Below are 14,729 nucleotides of genomic sequence, written 5' to 3' on the forward strand. Positions count from 1 at the left end.
GGTCTTTTATTGGCCATATGAAATCACTGATGGAGACCCTCCACTTGGAAGCCCCTCCGCCTATGGCTACTGCTCGCTCAGACTCCATGCAACCTTGTAAGGTCAGCCATTCCGGAGAATGGACACCATGCATCACTAAAAACGACTCCTTCAATATCTGCAGATCCACGAAGATTAGAGAAGCAGTAAAAACAAAGCAATATTCCAACTATACAAATGGTGGATAGAACGTACCGCCGTGCACGCAGAGGAAGTCGTTATTGGATATGGGCCCCGGTTCTGCGAAACTCTTAAACTTATTGAGCCACTGGCGAGAGACGTAGAACTGCAGGAGGCTGGGCTCCGTCAGGTTCAACAGACTCGTCACCCGTCTCCGTTCCTTCTGGGCATCTTCACTGGACTTTCTGGGTGAAAAAGTAGAAAAAAAAAAGTTTCTGGGCTGTAAATCCTTGAGCAAAGAATGCTCTACCCATATGTACGACACTGATCATTAACCCGCAGCTCTCCAGTTCTGGAAAACTACAACTCCCAGCAAGGGGGAAAGTTGGGAGCGCCGCACCCACAGGAGGGCCGGCACCCACTGCAGCACCGCAGGATATTTTCCAAGTTTCCCATCTCTTGTCACGAGTCAGTACAAAATGACTTTACACAATACTTGTTTTTTAAGTTTTGTCAAATTCTGGAGGTTTTGCAGGTCCAGGCTGTTCTTGTATTTTCAGGGCTATGTTGCCGGCAACCGCTGTTGTCCTGCAGCAGTAGCTGCGATAGTTTCGTATAGATCTGGACAATGTCTCGGAAATTGCAGTAGATCGGCCCGTCCCGCTCCTGCACTTCTATCACCATATTTTAGACAGATTTGGGGGGTTTTCTTATTCACTTGACCAAACATTAAGATCAGGTCCCTTGACTCGGTACAAGGTAAGAATCAGGGCAGGTTCAGACGTGACTGAATAAACTGCAGATTCTGTTGCGGATTTTGGAGCAGATCTTTCCACGAATTTCAGGCACTGAAATCTTGGTAAGCAAAAAGAAATTGACCTGAGATGATTTTTAACCTGCAAAAGGTCAATGTCAGGAGTAAAAACGACCTGGTAACGTTATTCTCCCGGTCACTACGATTACGCCGATACCAAACACGTAAAGAGCATTCATTTAAAGTGGTGAGAAAAAAAAAAAAAAAAACTTGGGGGCTACTAGTTCCTTTTTAATGTTTCTGCTATAGGAGCTGCACGACGAGCCGTCTGTCTGATTGGCCCCATTTTTTGGGTACGATTTCATTTTATGTTTGATAGATTGTGAGCACGGTGATATTACTGTAGATGATTCTGCATTTTTATTTTTAAACTAGAAAAATTAGCATTTTTTTATTGCTTTATAAAACATCTTTTTTTAGTTTTTAAGTCTACTTTTTTGCACCCAGGGGACAAACCTGTGACTATTTTACGTTTTCAATACTACAGCATGGAAGAGTATAGAGAGAAAATTATGTCTGTGCGTAGGAAGATGCATAAGAGCACAAAGATGTCTGGCTGCCAGGACAAAACTTTGGCCCCCTGCTATCACACTGCGGGGGCCAATGGGAGCCGGCGCACATGTGTACCAGCATCCCGACCATAGAAATGCAGCTCTGATCGATCGCTATCCATAAACCGCATCCTGGAATTACAACTAATCCCTGGAATGTGTAATATTGGACAGTTTGGAAAATCGAAGGCTTAGGGATAATCTTATTACAATGTATAAATATATGCTAGGACAGTACAAAGACCTTTCTAATGATCTTTTTACTCTTAGGCCTGTGACGGGGACAAGGGGGCATCCTCTACGTCTGGAGGAAAGAAGGTTTAAGCAAAATCACAGACGTAGATTCTTTACTGTAAGAGCAGTGAGACTATGGATGCTGTAATGAGTGATTCCCTACTAAAATGTAAGAAGGGACTGGATGCCTTTCTTGAAAAGTATAATATTACAGGGTATATACACTAGTGTCCTTGATATTGCGTTGATCCAGGGAGCTAGTCTGATTGCCGTATGTGGAGTCGGGAAGGAATTTTTTCCCCAATGTGAAGATTACTGATTGCCGGATGGTTTTTTTTTTGCCTTCCTCTGGATCAACATGTTAGGCTACGGGTTGAACTAGATGGACTTAAAGTCTCCCTTCAACCTTAAAAACTATGTTACTATCTGTGGACAAGGGTGGCGCTGCTCATAAACAAAAAAGCAGTCTGTCCAAAGAAACGCTATGCAACATAGTCATCCAGCGCGATAATGACGTTCATGCTAATCATATATATTATATAATCAAAAAAAAAAAATGGGAAAAGTCAGCCAATGCCTTCAGGAAACAAATCAGCACTGCGATACTACAATGCGGAGCATTCCTCTCATCCATGCAGAGTGTCGTGTCTTCATAGAGGCAATATATTCAGACAGGAGATTTCTCTGGCAGCATAACACAGATGCCCGTCCTACCAGTCCGGTCTATATAAACACTAGACATCGCTCCGTCCACCAGGAAAGGGTTAATATTGAGAACGGCTAGAATCAGACAATCCGGACTATTACAGAATGAAACATCACGATGTACCTGTAGAAGAGCACATACGCCTCCGCGTTCTGCACGGTGGCCTCCGACACTTCCGTGACACTTTGGTCGTCAAATTCGTACCAGAGATTGTTCAGATTGTTGCGACAATAAGCGATGTAGTGTCCGCCTGGACGATAAAGGGTTAATCACAATTATGAACGCAGCTCTGCAGCATCAGCATGTATTCATAATGCATCAGAGAGAGAACTCTGCAGACATTACTGATATAACACACAGATGGGGCTGGTGTATTACATCCGTCCCCATCCCCCACTGCATTACGTCCGACCCTGCCCACCACCACCACCATGTATTACATCTGGCCGCTGCCACCACAACAGTGTATTACATCCATCCACCACCACCACCCTGCATTACATCCGTCCCCCTCACCCTCTCCCCTGGTGTATTACATCTATCCCTGTCCCCCCTCCCAGTGTATTACATCCATATCCCTCTCCCCCCACCCCCCCCGATGTATTAGGTCAGTTCTCTCACACTAACCCCCACCCCAAAAACATCCCTTTTGGTGTATTACGGCCAACTCTGTCCCCACCAATATATTACATCTGGCCCTGTCTTCCCAACCCTGAGTATTACATCCCCCCCACCCCCAACTCCCCCATGCATTACAGCCAGCCCTCTGGTGTATTACGTCCAGCTCCGTCCCCACCGGTATATTACATCTGACCTGTATCTCCCCCCCCCCCCCCCCCGTGTATTACGTCCAGCCCCCCCGGTGTATTACGTTCGTCCCTGTCCCCCTCCCCAGTGTATTATGTCCGTCCCCTGTGCAACCCCCTTCCCCCAGTGTATTACGTCCAGCTCCATCCCCACCCCTCTCCCATGGTATATTACATCTGGCCCTGTCCCCCCGCCCCCGTGTATTACATCCAGCCCCCCAGTGTATTACATTCGCCCCCACCCTTCCACCACGGTGTATTAAATCTGACCCTGTCCCCCCGCCCCCGTGTATTACATCCAGCCCCCCAGTGTATTACATTCGCCCCCACCCCTCTCCCACGGTATATTACATCTGACCCTGTCCCCATATGCACTGAGAATCACTCACTCGCCGCCGGCAGCCTGGTCGTTGCTGTGGAGGTGACCACAGATACTCACTGCTGGCCGTGCCATGGTGGCAGATGACAGACAAGAGGTCGTAGGTGACGATATGATTGGGACTGTCCTTTGCGAGGAACGGCTGCAGGTCCAGACCCTCGAGCGGGAACGACACGTGGGTCCCGATTTTAGTGGAGAACATGAGCTCATGTCTGAACCTCTTCAGGTGAATGCTCAGGATCTGCAAGAGACAGATATTAATGATGACGTCAAAAGATAACCGCCCTGCACCATAACCAAGCGCCCCTATATTCAGGGAGTGATGCACTGCTAATCCCATTGCATGCTGGGAATTATAGGCTACCACTGGGTAAAACCTTGTAAGGTCACGCCCACACTTTCTTACTTTTTCTATGCCGGGCGAGGGCTTGTGCACTGCGGGACAAGCTGTAGTTTTACGTCCGCAACCCCCCACCCCCAAGTTGATGGCTGATTAAATCAGCCATCAAGTGTGGGAAAGATGCAGGCCCAGCGCCGGACGCATCAAGGGCAGCAACATGACTGAAGATGTAGATATATATATCATCGGTCGTAAAGGGGTTAAACCGCTGTGATCGGCACTCACTCCAATGGCAGCCATTACAATTGCATACGCTTATATAACAGCTCCAGAGCCCGCTCCATACCGTAAATGTATGGGGGATGTAGCCAGGGGGTTAATGCAAGGCCTGAAGAACGCACCTCGGGAAACTTTTGAACTTTGCAAAACTTGACGCCATTTCGTAACCTGGAAAGTATTAAATGAGAAAAATCAATTAAATTGTATGGAAGACAATTGTGGAGATCACGCGTTCTGGTCTTCTAGATTCTTTATTAAATGGAGCATCCGACAGCTCGAAAGGCGTGAGAATTTCTGATATATAAAATAAGATCCCTCTGTGCCGTCCACATCCCCGATGTGGCAGATGGAATATTATAGGGACCATCCCCCTTGATTAAATTATATTATAGTTTTGGATAGAGAATATTTTTAAAAATTTAGGAGAAAGACAATACTCACTTTTTGCATTTCTCACAGCTGTACATGTTGTCACCTGCACAAGATGGATTCAATATTATCAGTTATCATTTACTACCATAAACTATTTCTCTGCAAGGAGGAGATCAATGCAAGTAACCATGTCGTCTTCTCCAAAAAAAAAAAAAAATAAATAAAAAGTCATATCTGCCCCACAAAGCGTAGCGCCACTGTTCACACTCAGCTGGAGACCGTTTCACATATTAGTTTCTTTGCTACATGAGCCATCCGTTACTTTTACAGACAGATCACAGATACATTACAATCAATGTGTCTTTATGGGTTTCTGTAGCCTTTTTTTTTTTTAGGGGTGAACATACAACAAACTTGTCTTATTTTGATCTGTGTTTTAGGATCAAACTTATCAGTGCAAATCAATGGCTCAAACAGCAGAAACAGATGGCGTCTGGACATTAATTTATCATTTAGGTAGCAGAAGAGAACATCATTTTTCAGACGACAAAGACAGATGCAACAAAAATTAAAAAAAAAAGAAAAAGAAAAATGGGTCCATCGCACTGAAAATACATCTAGGATCACAATATATAACGTGTGAAACAGAACAGCGTAACTCACCTTTCAGTTCGTCCCTGGCAAAGAAAGCTGCAAGGCAATCCTGCAGGGTGACAGTGGGACCCCAAAACCAACTGAGGGGGTACATGAAAGAACAAGTTACATATGATTGGATACAAAGCAGTTAAAACTGTCAGCAGACCATCGACCGCCATCGGTACCTCTTAAAATATTCCAGGAAGAAGGCTACCCATCCTTGAGGAGCGTACGCCTCGCCGCAGGAGCCTGCCTTCACTAAAGACGTCTGATGGCTGGACGAGTGCAACTTCGCCAAATCTTCCTTCCCCGGGATCGGAAGGGAAAGGTCCTGAAATGTTTCCAGTGTTACAGAGATCTAAAAAAAGCAGAAAAATAGAATATTGTAGTAATCATTCACCAAAATGTGTTTAGAAAAAGAAAAAAATCTGATAAACAAGTTTGGCATCGCCATGGGATGAAACTGAATGGGAGAGACAGATTAGATATTAGAAAAATTTTTTTGACAGTGAGGGCAATCAATGAGTGGAACAGGCTGCCACGAGAGGTGGTGAGTTCTCCTTCAATAGAAGTCTTCAAACAGAGGCTGGACAGACATCTGTCTGGGATGATTTAGCGAATCCTGCTTTGAGCAGGGGGTTGGACCAGATGGCCCAGGAGGTCCCTTCCAACTCTACCATTCTATGATTCTATGTCCGTAAAATTCAGATCAATATATAAAATTATGTAACTTATATGCTAAACGCTGAAAAGGGGGGGGGGGGGGGGGAGGTGAAACCCCAGAATTTCTATTTGGTACCATTTTGGGGGAGGTGCAGTGACCAATAAAAAACAGGTTCCATCGACCACAAACTAGAAAAGGGCACAGGTGTCTAAAAATGGTGACAAAAAAAGAAAGGTTTTAAGTCATAAAACGTAGGAAAAGCAGTAGGTAGTTATCGCTGTAATCGTACAGAACTGAAGATTTGCGCTTCCAGGCTATTTTCGCTGCAAATATGAAAAGCAAAAAAAAAAAAAGAAAAAAAGTGTCGGAATTGGAATTTTTTTTTATCCTCAGCATTGGAAATTTTATTTTTTACCCACTTACTTTTTCAGAACTTTATCCAATAAAAATAATGTAATCATTCAAAATTACATCTCATCTTGCAAAGCTTTGTGGATGAAAAAAACAAAAAAAAGTTAGGAGGAAAAAACAAAAACAAAAAGTACAAAAAAGAATAGAATAGAAAAGCCTGGTCATAAAAGGGGTAAGACTGTGGTGTGGTTAGACTGTGTCGGGGATGGTTTTGGAACGGCAGGTTATGACCCAGTTAATTTCAGACGATTCTTGTTCGCGAGCACAACTCACCCGATCACACGTCAGACACTGAACCGAGCTCACAATGGTGCCGTCAAAAACATCCGATATCACGCTGCGATACTTCTTCTGCCGCTTCTTCTTGGGAAGGCAAACGGTGGGGGCTGAAAACAGAAAATGACGGCTCAGATCTGTGATTGTAAATCCAGGCATTGCTGGTGAGTAGACCTATGGATACCTTTTTTATAGCTTGTCCAAAGAGATCCAGATTTCGGGGGGCTGCTTGACACGTGAGGCGCAGAGCCGTCACCGAGCAGGGCAGTCTGAGAGGCAGACAGGTCATTCATGATGACTTCTGTGGCATAGTCTACAACATAAAACATGACACGCTGAGTCCCCATGTGGTGCGTTTGACGGCGGGGCACTGACCGCGGCCCGTCACTTACCCGATATCCGACTCTGAATCTGGACCTTTACAGTTCCTTGGGAGGAGTATTCATTGTCTTCCGCCAGGCTCTCCAGATCTTGCAGGCAGTTGTTCTGGGTTACATGGTTAGAGTTCTTCTTTTCTTTCTGCCAGGACTTCACCGCCTCCTGCTCCTTTTGATCCTCCTGGATTAGCATGGCCGATTCGGACAGTTCCTCAGATAGCTTCCGACTCTCGGTTTCCGTGTGATCACTGCTGGATCCGGACTCGCAGGACTGGAAGTCATTGTCCGATTGGTTCTTCTCTTCTTCCATGGTTTCTGCCAAGATCCCGGGCTGAGTTTCCTCTTCTGCCTCGAACACTTGCTCTTTGAGCTCTTCATGTAAAATATCCATCAGACAGCGCAGGAATTCCTGGGCATCCTGCAAGGGTACGGAGGGAGATTTTTTTTCTATAATTTATTGATGGCTGACACAGACATTGACAGCTAGTGGTTCGCCTTTTCAATTCTTCCTTGCCACTTGCAGGTAAAGCAATTTACCAGCCAGTCATATAATCAAAGAGCCAAGCATCAAATCAGTGAAGGTGTCAGAGAAAGTGTCAGACCGTCTCTGAGGACCTTCTCACCATCACACAGCACCAGTCCCAAGACAACAGACAGTCTCTGAGGACCTTCCCACCATCACACAGCACCGATGCCGAGAGACGCCGCAGGCGGAGGAGTCTTACCTGTTGGGAGTAGCCGCGAAAGGTCGGGTTTACTGTTTTTATGCCTTGGAACAGATTAGTAGGTATGACAGAGCCAGGCCTGGGGAGAACAGGGAGAAGGACAGAAGACCAGGACAGGGATCTGTTAGATGATTAACTCGACCGATTAGAAAACAAGTTCACATTTCAGATATTGAAGCGACACAATCCAACAACTCGGTTCACTACGGAGGTCACAAAAATGGTGTCTACAATGAAAAGACTGGAAGATGGGGGAGGTTAAGGAGTAGGAGACAGAACGGGAACGCGCTCATCTTATGTCATGGGGAAGATATTCGGACCTACCGGTTCTTGTGCCAGATCTCAGACATCAGCTTCTGATAGCTTTTACACAGAGCGGGCTTCTTATCTGTACGAGCAAGTCCACCGCAGTCCAGGAAGAAAAGCGTCAGCGGGGGGCTGGGGAAAAGGAGAGGACAGAATCTGCTTGGTATTTGCAAGTGGAATGGAGGACACTTGGTAAATAATAACGCGGGGCCCTGGCGCTCAAAGTAGTGATAATTTGCGCAAAATTTTACAATTGACTCATTAGATTCACGATCTGATCTAATAGAGGGAAGTGCCCTGCTTAAAAAGTTGTATTGGTGTAATTTTATCGTAATAGTGCCAAGCTTCTCTTGCTGCCTAAGGACCGACCACCGCTGGGTGGCCGAACATGCCCAGTGGTTGCAAGCTCTATTTTTGAGCTTGTAAGTGGTGATGAGCGAGCGTGCTTGGATGAGGCGTTATTGGAGCATGCCCGTGTGCTAATAGTATTCAAGCACGCCAAAGAAACCCTATGTTTGAGTCGCCGTGGCAGAACGTCTCGCGGCTGTTCGACAGTCGCGCACATACAGTGATTGCCTGTTTATTAAGCAGTCCCTACATATGTTGCGACTGCTGAACAGCCACGAGACATGCAGGCGCGGCGACTCGAGCATAGTATTCCAGCACGCCAAAGATACTGTATTAGCACACGACCGTGCTCCGATATCACCTTATCCCAGCGCGCGCGCGCTCATCACTGCTTGTAAGCACTTCTGTGAAGCTACCAGGATGGATGGAGCACGCCGTTAGTCTGACCCCGGATAGCCTCATTGCAGGGCTTACAACCTAGACAACGGCAGTCGGTCGGTCTCCTAGGAAACAAGGTTAAAATCTCAAAAACAGCTTATGGTTTTGATAAACGGTAAATTGTAAATGTGCTTGTATATAGAGGCAATATGTAAGAGGACGGGACGATCTGCTAATAAAAATAGAGTTGCAAAGAAGATGAAGATCAATAAAGATTTGGTGCAGTTTACACCATCATGTGACGGCAGCCACAAAAATCAAACAACTGCTACATGGGAATACTAGTCATAAATGGACAGAATGGCAAAAGCCGATCCGAGCAGATCCCGCAGAGCGGGACAAGGCGGCCTCAGGCCATGATCACACGGGGTGTGACGGGCCTCAGGTAGTTGTGTACGCTCGTCCGCAGGGCAGATGGGTGTAGTTGTGCGCACATACGTAGATGGCGTGGAGCGTACACAGCAGCGTGCTTACCAGTTGGACAGCGCCTGCAGAGCGGCATTCATGTAACACGTGTTTCCGATGTTCTTCAGTCCGGTGAGACCTACACATTATATATAATGCAATCAGCCGATCAATAACACGACAGGCTCAAGAGAGGAGTAATACACTGTCTGTGCCGAGACGGGGCACAAAAGGACAAGATATGCACCACAGAGGTTTCCTAAGTAATGGTGGAAAAGGTGGTCCGCCATTCCTCCAGACCCCCGTACATGCACAGCTTGTAAAGAGGAGAGGGGATTAAGCATCTCCCCATGAGAACAAAGGAAAGGCCAAGTTGAAATCCAACAGCCTCATCATCTGCATCATCGACCATTAGTAGAGAGTCAGCTCTTCCCTACACGGTGGCTTGTGAAAGTATTCACCCCCTTGGCTCTTTACCTATTTTGTTACATTACAACTGTGTGCAAATATTTCTGTAATCCGGTTAATGTGTGATGTATCAGCATTAAATAGTCTAGTTTGGTGAAGTGAGAAAAATATAGGCATAAATTACATTTATGGGATCAAATAATTCAAAATTGCATATGTATTCACCGCTTTTACTATGAAGCCTTTAATAATTTCTGGTGCAAGCAATTCCTTTCAGAAGTCCCATGCTTAGTGACAGATTGCACACAGGGGTACATCCTAAGTGTCACGTGTCTGTCAGTATATACACTTTACCTTTTCTGAAAGGCCACAGAGGCTGCAACACCATTAACAAGAGGCACCACTGTCCAAACACCGCCATGGAGATGTCCAAACACCGCCATGGAGACCAAGGAGATGTCCAAACACCGCCATGGAGACCAAGGAGATGTCCAAACACCGCCATGGAGACCAAGGAGATGTCCAAACACCGCCATGGAGACCAAGGAGATGTCCAAACACCGCCATGGAGACCAAGGAGATGTCCAAACACCGCCATGGAGACCAAGGAGATGTCCAAACACCGCCATGGAGACCAAGGAGATGTCCAAACACCGCCATGGAGACCAAGGAGATGTCCAAACACCGCCATGGAGACCAAGGAGATGTCCAAACACCGCCATGGAGACCAAGGAGATGTCCAAACACCACCATGCAGACCAAGGAGATGTCCAAACAACACCATGAAGACCGAGGAGATCTCCAAACAACACCATGAAGACCGAGGAGATCTCCAAACAAGTCAGGGACAAAGTTGTTGAGAAGTACAAGTCAGGGTTGGGGTATAAAAAAAATCTCAATCTCTGATGATCCCCCGGAGCACCATTAAATCCATTATCATCAAATGGAAAAAATATGGTACCACAACAAACATCAGCCCGGGCAAGGAGGGCATTAATCAGAGAGGCAGCACAGAGACCAGAGGTAACCCTGAAGAAGCTGCAGAGTTCCCAAACAGAAACTGGAGTGTCTCTCCATACGACCACAATAAGCCGTACACTATATAGAGGTGGCCTTTATGGAAGAGTGGGCAGAAAAAAGCCGTTACTTACACACACACAAATTGTAAGGCTCATTTTGAATATGCTAAGACATTTGGAAGACTCTTCAAATGTATGGTGGAAGGTGCAGTGGTCAGAAGAGATCAAAATTGAAATTTGTGGCCAGCCAAGGTAAACGCTATGTCTGGCGCCAACCAACAGCTCATCACCCCAAGGACACTATCCCCACAGTGAAACATGGTGGAAGTATTATGCTGTGGGGATGTTTATGGGTAGCAGGGACAGGGTAAATGGTCCGAGTCGAGGGGAAGATGAATGTTGCGAAATACAGGAATATTCTTGAGCAAAACCTGTTTCAATCAGTCAGTGATTTGAGACTAGGACGGAGGTTCACCTTCCAACAAGACAATGACCCAAAGCATACTGCTAAAGCAACACTCGAGTGGTGTAAGGGGATAAGTCTAAATGTTCCGGAGTGGCCGAGTCACAGCCCACACCTTAATCCAATGGAGAATCTGTGGTCAGACGTGAAGATCGCTGATCACTAGAGGAAACATCTAACCTGAAGGAGATGGAGCAGTTTTCCTTGAGGAATGGGAAAAAATCCCAGTGACAAGATGTGGAAAGATCATAGAGCCTTATCCAAAGTGACTTGCAGCTGTAACTGCCACAAAAAGGAGGCTATACAAAGTATAGTATACTTTAGGGGGGTGAATAGTTATGCACAATAAAGTTTTCAGTTTTTTTTCTCCTATTTGTTGTTTGCTTCACAATAAAAAGAAAACCAAACGCTCACAGTTGTCGGCATATTCTTTACATGAACTGATGCAAACCCTCAGAGGGAAAAAAAAACCAAAACACCACCACTAAAATTACAAGCTGTGTGGTAGCGAAACGAGAAAAATGCCAAGGGGGTGAATAATTTTGAAGCCACTGTATTTATTGGGGGATGACGGCCTGATCTACCAACACCACAGAAATATGGTCAGCAGATTCCATTTGATTATAATCAGTCCAAATCAAACGTGTCCTAATCACAGCAAAATTATGAGATCTCGTCAAATCCAAAAGCAGAATAAAGACGCGGCTAAAAACCCACATTATTGTCACTTCCCCTTACACCACAGCTCCCCAGTTTAGCACATTGGTTTTCAATTCTTCTGGTGCACGCAGTCACATTGGGGGGACAGTGCGGACGCTTGTCACAAGTCTCAGACCCAGAATAAGCGGAGAAGCTCTAGCAGGGGGGATAGAGGAGCCAGAGCAGGGGGACAGGGGAGCCGGAGCGGAAGGGGGGATTGGGGACAGAGGAGCCGGAGCAAGGGGGGGGGGTTAGAGGAGCCGAAGCACAGCAGAGCGTTGTAGAACAGGAGAGTATAAGGTGTCTTATTTTAACCCCTGGCCAGCCGTCATGTTACTGGATTCGTGTAACGAATTTATTTCGTTTATCACTAGGGAATACAATGTATCAGCAAGGAATTGCGCCCCCTTGTGTTTAAAATACAGTGGGCTCCTAACATTTGGCCATGTGAACAGCCCTATGGCACAGCACTAGCCTCGTATCTGAGACCCCCCCGTTACGGGTAGTGGCGGGGTCGTGCACACCTCGGCTCTTCAGCTCGTCTTCTTCCAGCTCGATGTCCAAGTTCTCATACATCACAGCCGGCGGCGTCTTCAGAGTCAGATTCGATGTCATCCTTGATTCCTTTGGGATAAAACAGACCTTTACTATAGATCCTGCCTACACAACGGCTCTGCTCCTCCATCTTGGTCTTTCTCGGCAGCTCGTACCTGCGCAGGGACGCTCTCCTGGGGTTTGGCGTTAGGAGCAGGCGGGGACCTCAGCTTCCGCTCCAGGAACACTTCTTTACTGCAGGTGTAGCACCAGACCCGCAGCGTGGTGAGGTTCACAGTGAGGCAATGTTTGGTGTCCTATATGAAGGGGTTAATAACGATATACAGCAGATTACTAGCCAAACTTCTGACAACAGCGCCACTCTGGTGCATAGGCTGCGTCTGGTACTGCAGCTTGGCCCCACTCTAGTGAATACTGCAATACTGAGAGCAACCAATGGACATTAGTGGTGAAGTTTTCGTAGAGATTACTGAAGAATTATTAGGAAGAGAAAAACAACAACTTGTTTTACTTAAAGAGGTTGTCTAATAGGTGTAAAAAATGGCAGCCGAAACCGTAAAAAAAAAAAAAAAAAAAAAAATTACTGGCAAATAATAGGCGGGTACGTGCCATAGATTTTGGCATCACTAGTGCGGGCACGGCAGAGGCTTTTATCTTTTCTAATCAGGGAATTCTAAGTTAAACGGATCTCCAGTAAAGGAAAGCGATAACTTATAGATTACTGGGGGTCCGACCGCTGGGACTTGCAATGACCAAGGATTGTCAATGACCAGGATTATCAAGTCAATGTTTTGGAGCGGACATCACAAAGCCCTGATCTCAATCCTATTGAAAATTTATGGGCAAAGCTGGAAAGTCCAGTGCAAGCAAGGCGACCTACAAACCTGGAGCAGTTACACCAGTTTTTTCAAGAGGAGTGGGTCCAAATTCCGACCAACTATAGTGAGAAGCTTATGGAAGGAGATCCCAAACATCTGACCCAAGTAATTCAGGTTAAGGGCAATGGCACCAAATACTAATGAAATGGATGGAAACTTTTGACTTTGCAGTAAGTAATAAAAATGCCTTAAAACATTCTCTCTCATTATTCTGGGATTTGGTAAATATTAATAACTAGCTGAAGAGCCTGGCGCTGCCCGGGCATAGTAACTAACTGTGGTTAGTTAAAGAAAATTATAATTATCTTCCATCTCATAGTCCCGTGCCCATATACCCATCACACATTCTCCATCCCATAGTCCAGTGCCCATATACCCATCACACATTCTCCATCCCATAGTCCAGTGCCCATATACCCATCATACATATTCTCCATCCCATAGTCCAGTGCCCATATACCCATCATACATATCAGCCATACCATAGTCCAGTGCCCATATACCCATCATACATATTCTCCATCCCATAGTCCAGTGCCCATATACCCATCATACATATTCTCCATCCCATAGTCCAGTGCCCATATACCCATCATACATATTCTCCATCCCATAGTCCAGTGCCCATATACCCATCATACATATCCTCCATCCCATAGTCCAGTGCCCATATACCCATCATACATATCCTCCATCCCATAGTCCAGTGCCCATATACCCATCATACATATTCTCCATCCCATAGTCCAGTGCCCATATACCCATCATACATATTCTCCATCCCATAGTCCAGTGCCCATATACCCATCATACATATCAGCCATACCATAGTCCCATGCCCATATACCCATCATACATATCCTCCATCCCATAGTCCAGTGCCCATATACCCATCACATCCTCCATCTCATAGGTCAACCATTATGACATCATGAGGGGCGGGGCTTGATACGCACACACTGCTTCTCCATTATGTAGATAGGGGCAAAATTGTTTGGTGAATTGGAACGCGCGGGGTTAAAATTTTGCCTCACAACATAGCCTAGGACGCTCTCGGGGTCCAGACGTGTGACTGTGCCAAATTTTGTGGCTGTAGCTGCGACGGTGCGGATGCCAATCCCGGACATACACACATACATACACACTTTGAGCTTTATATATTAGATTATGTTAATCCTAATTGTCCTAAAACGGGAAAGGTTTATTCTGATTTCATGTGAGATACTGAGAAAAACCTGCAGATGTGTCTTTATATATAGTGGATGGAAACTTCTGGCTTCACCTGTGCATATAATCACACAATAGTCAGGAGCTGGAGATCTCCTCCTCAATAATAACCATCACACAGATCCCTGGGGAGCAGATTGCAGCACAGGAGAAATATCAGCACGTTTCACCAGACGACGCTGCCCGACCTGCGCTTGTCTGCTCCAGACTCCGCTCTGCAACCACCGACTTCCACAGTGTCTGGGAACAATGAT

General features: G+C 45.9%; 1 protein-coding gene across 1 annotated transcript in view; it reads right to left on the minus strand.

Annotated features, from left to right (window-relative positions):
• Positions 1-14,729, minus strand: part of USP33 (ubiquitin specific peptidase 33) — a 29,684-nt gene that overhangs the window by 11,017 nt on the left and 3,938 nt on the right. The window contains exons 4-18 of the mRNA XM_073544835.1: positions 12,526-12,666; positions 12,340-12,439; positions 9,296-9,365; positions 8,054-8,167; positions 7,730-7,808; positions 7,020-7,422; positions 6,812-6,940; positions 6,625-6,737; positions 5,462-5,634; positions 5,304-5,374; positions 4,710-4,743; positions 4,391-4,436; positions 3,710-3,890; positions 2,588-2,714; positions 235-404 (exon numbers count right to left, since the gene is read on the minus strand). Of these exons, the coding sequence (XP_073400936.1) occupies positions 235-404; positions 2,588-2,714; positions 3,710-3,890; positions 4,391-4,436; positions 4,710-4,743; positions 5,304-5,374; positions 5,462-5,634; positions 6,625-6,737; positions 6,812-6,940; positions 7,020-7,422; positions 7,730-7,808; positions 8,054-8,167; positions 9,296-9,365; positions 12,340-12,439; positions 12,526-12,666 (1,951 nt within the window). The remainder of the gene's footprint in view (positions 1-234; positions 405-2,587; positions 2,715-3,709; positions 3,891-4,390; positions 4,437-4,709; positions 4,744-5,303; positions 5,375-5,461; positions 5,635-6,624; positions 6,738-6,811; positions 6,941-7,019; positions 7,423-7,729; positions 7,809-8,053; positions 8,168-9,295; positions 9,366-12,339; positions 12,440-12,525; positions 12,667-14,729) is intronic.

This window comes from Dendrobates tinctorius, unplaced genomic scaffold (assembly GCF_039654945.1).
Source record: "Dendrobates tinctorius isolate UK_male_01 unplaced genomic scaffold, ASM3965494v1 ptg000138l, whole genome shotgun sequence".
Classification (NCBI taxonomy): Eukaryota; Metazoa; Chordata; class Amphibia; order Anura; family Dendrobatidae; genus Dendrobates; species Dendrobates tinctorius.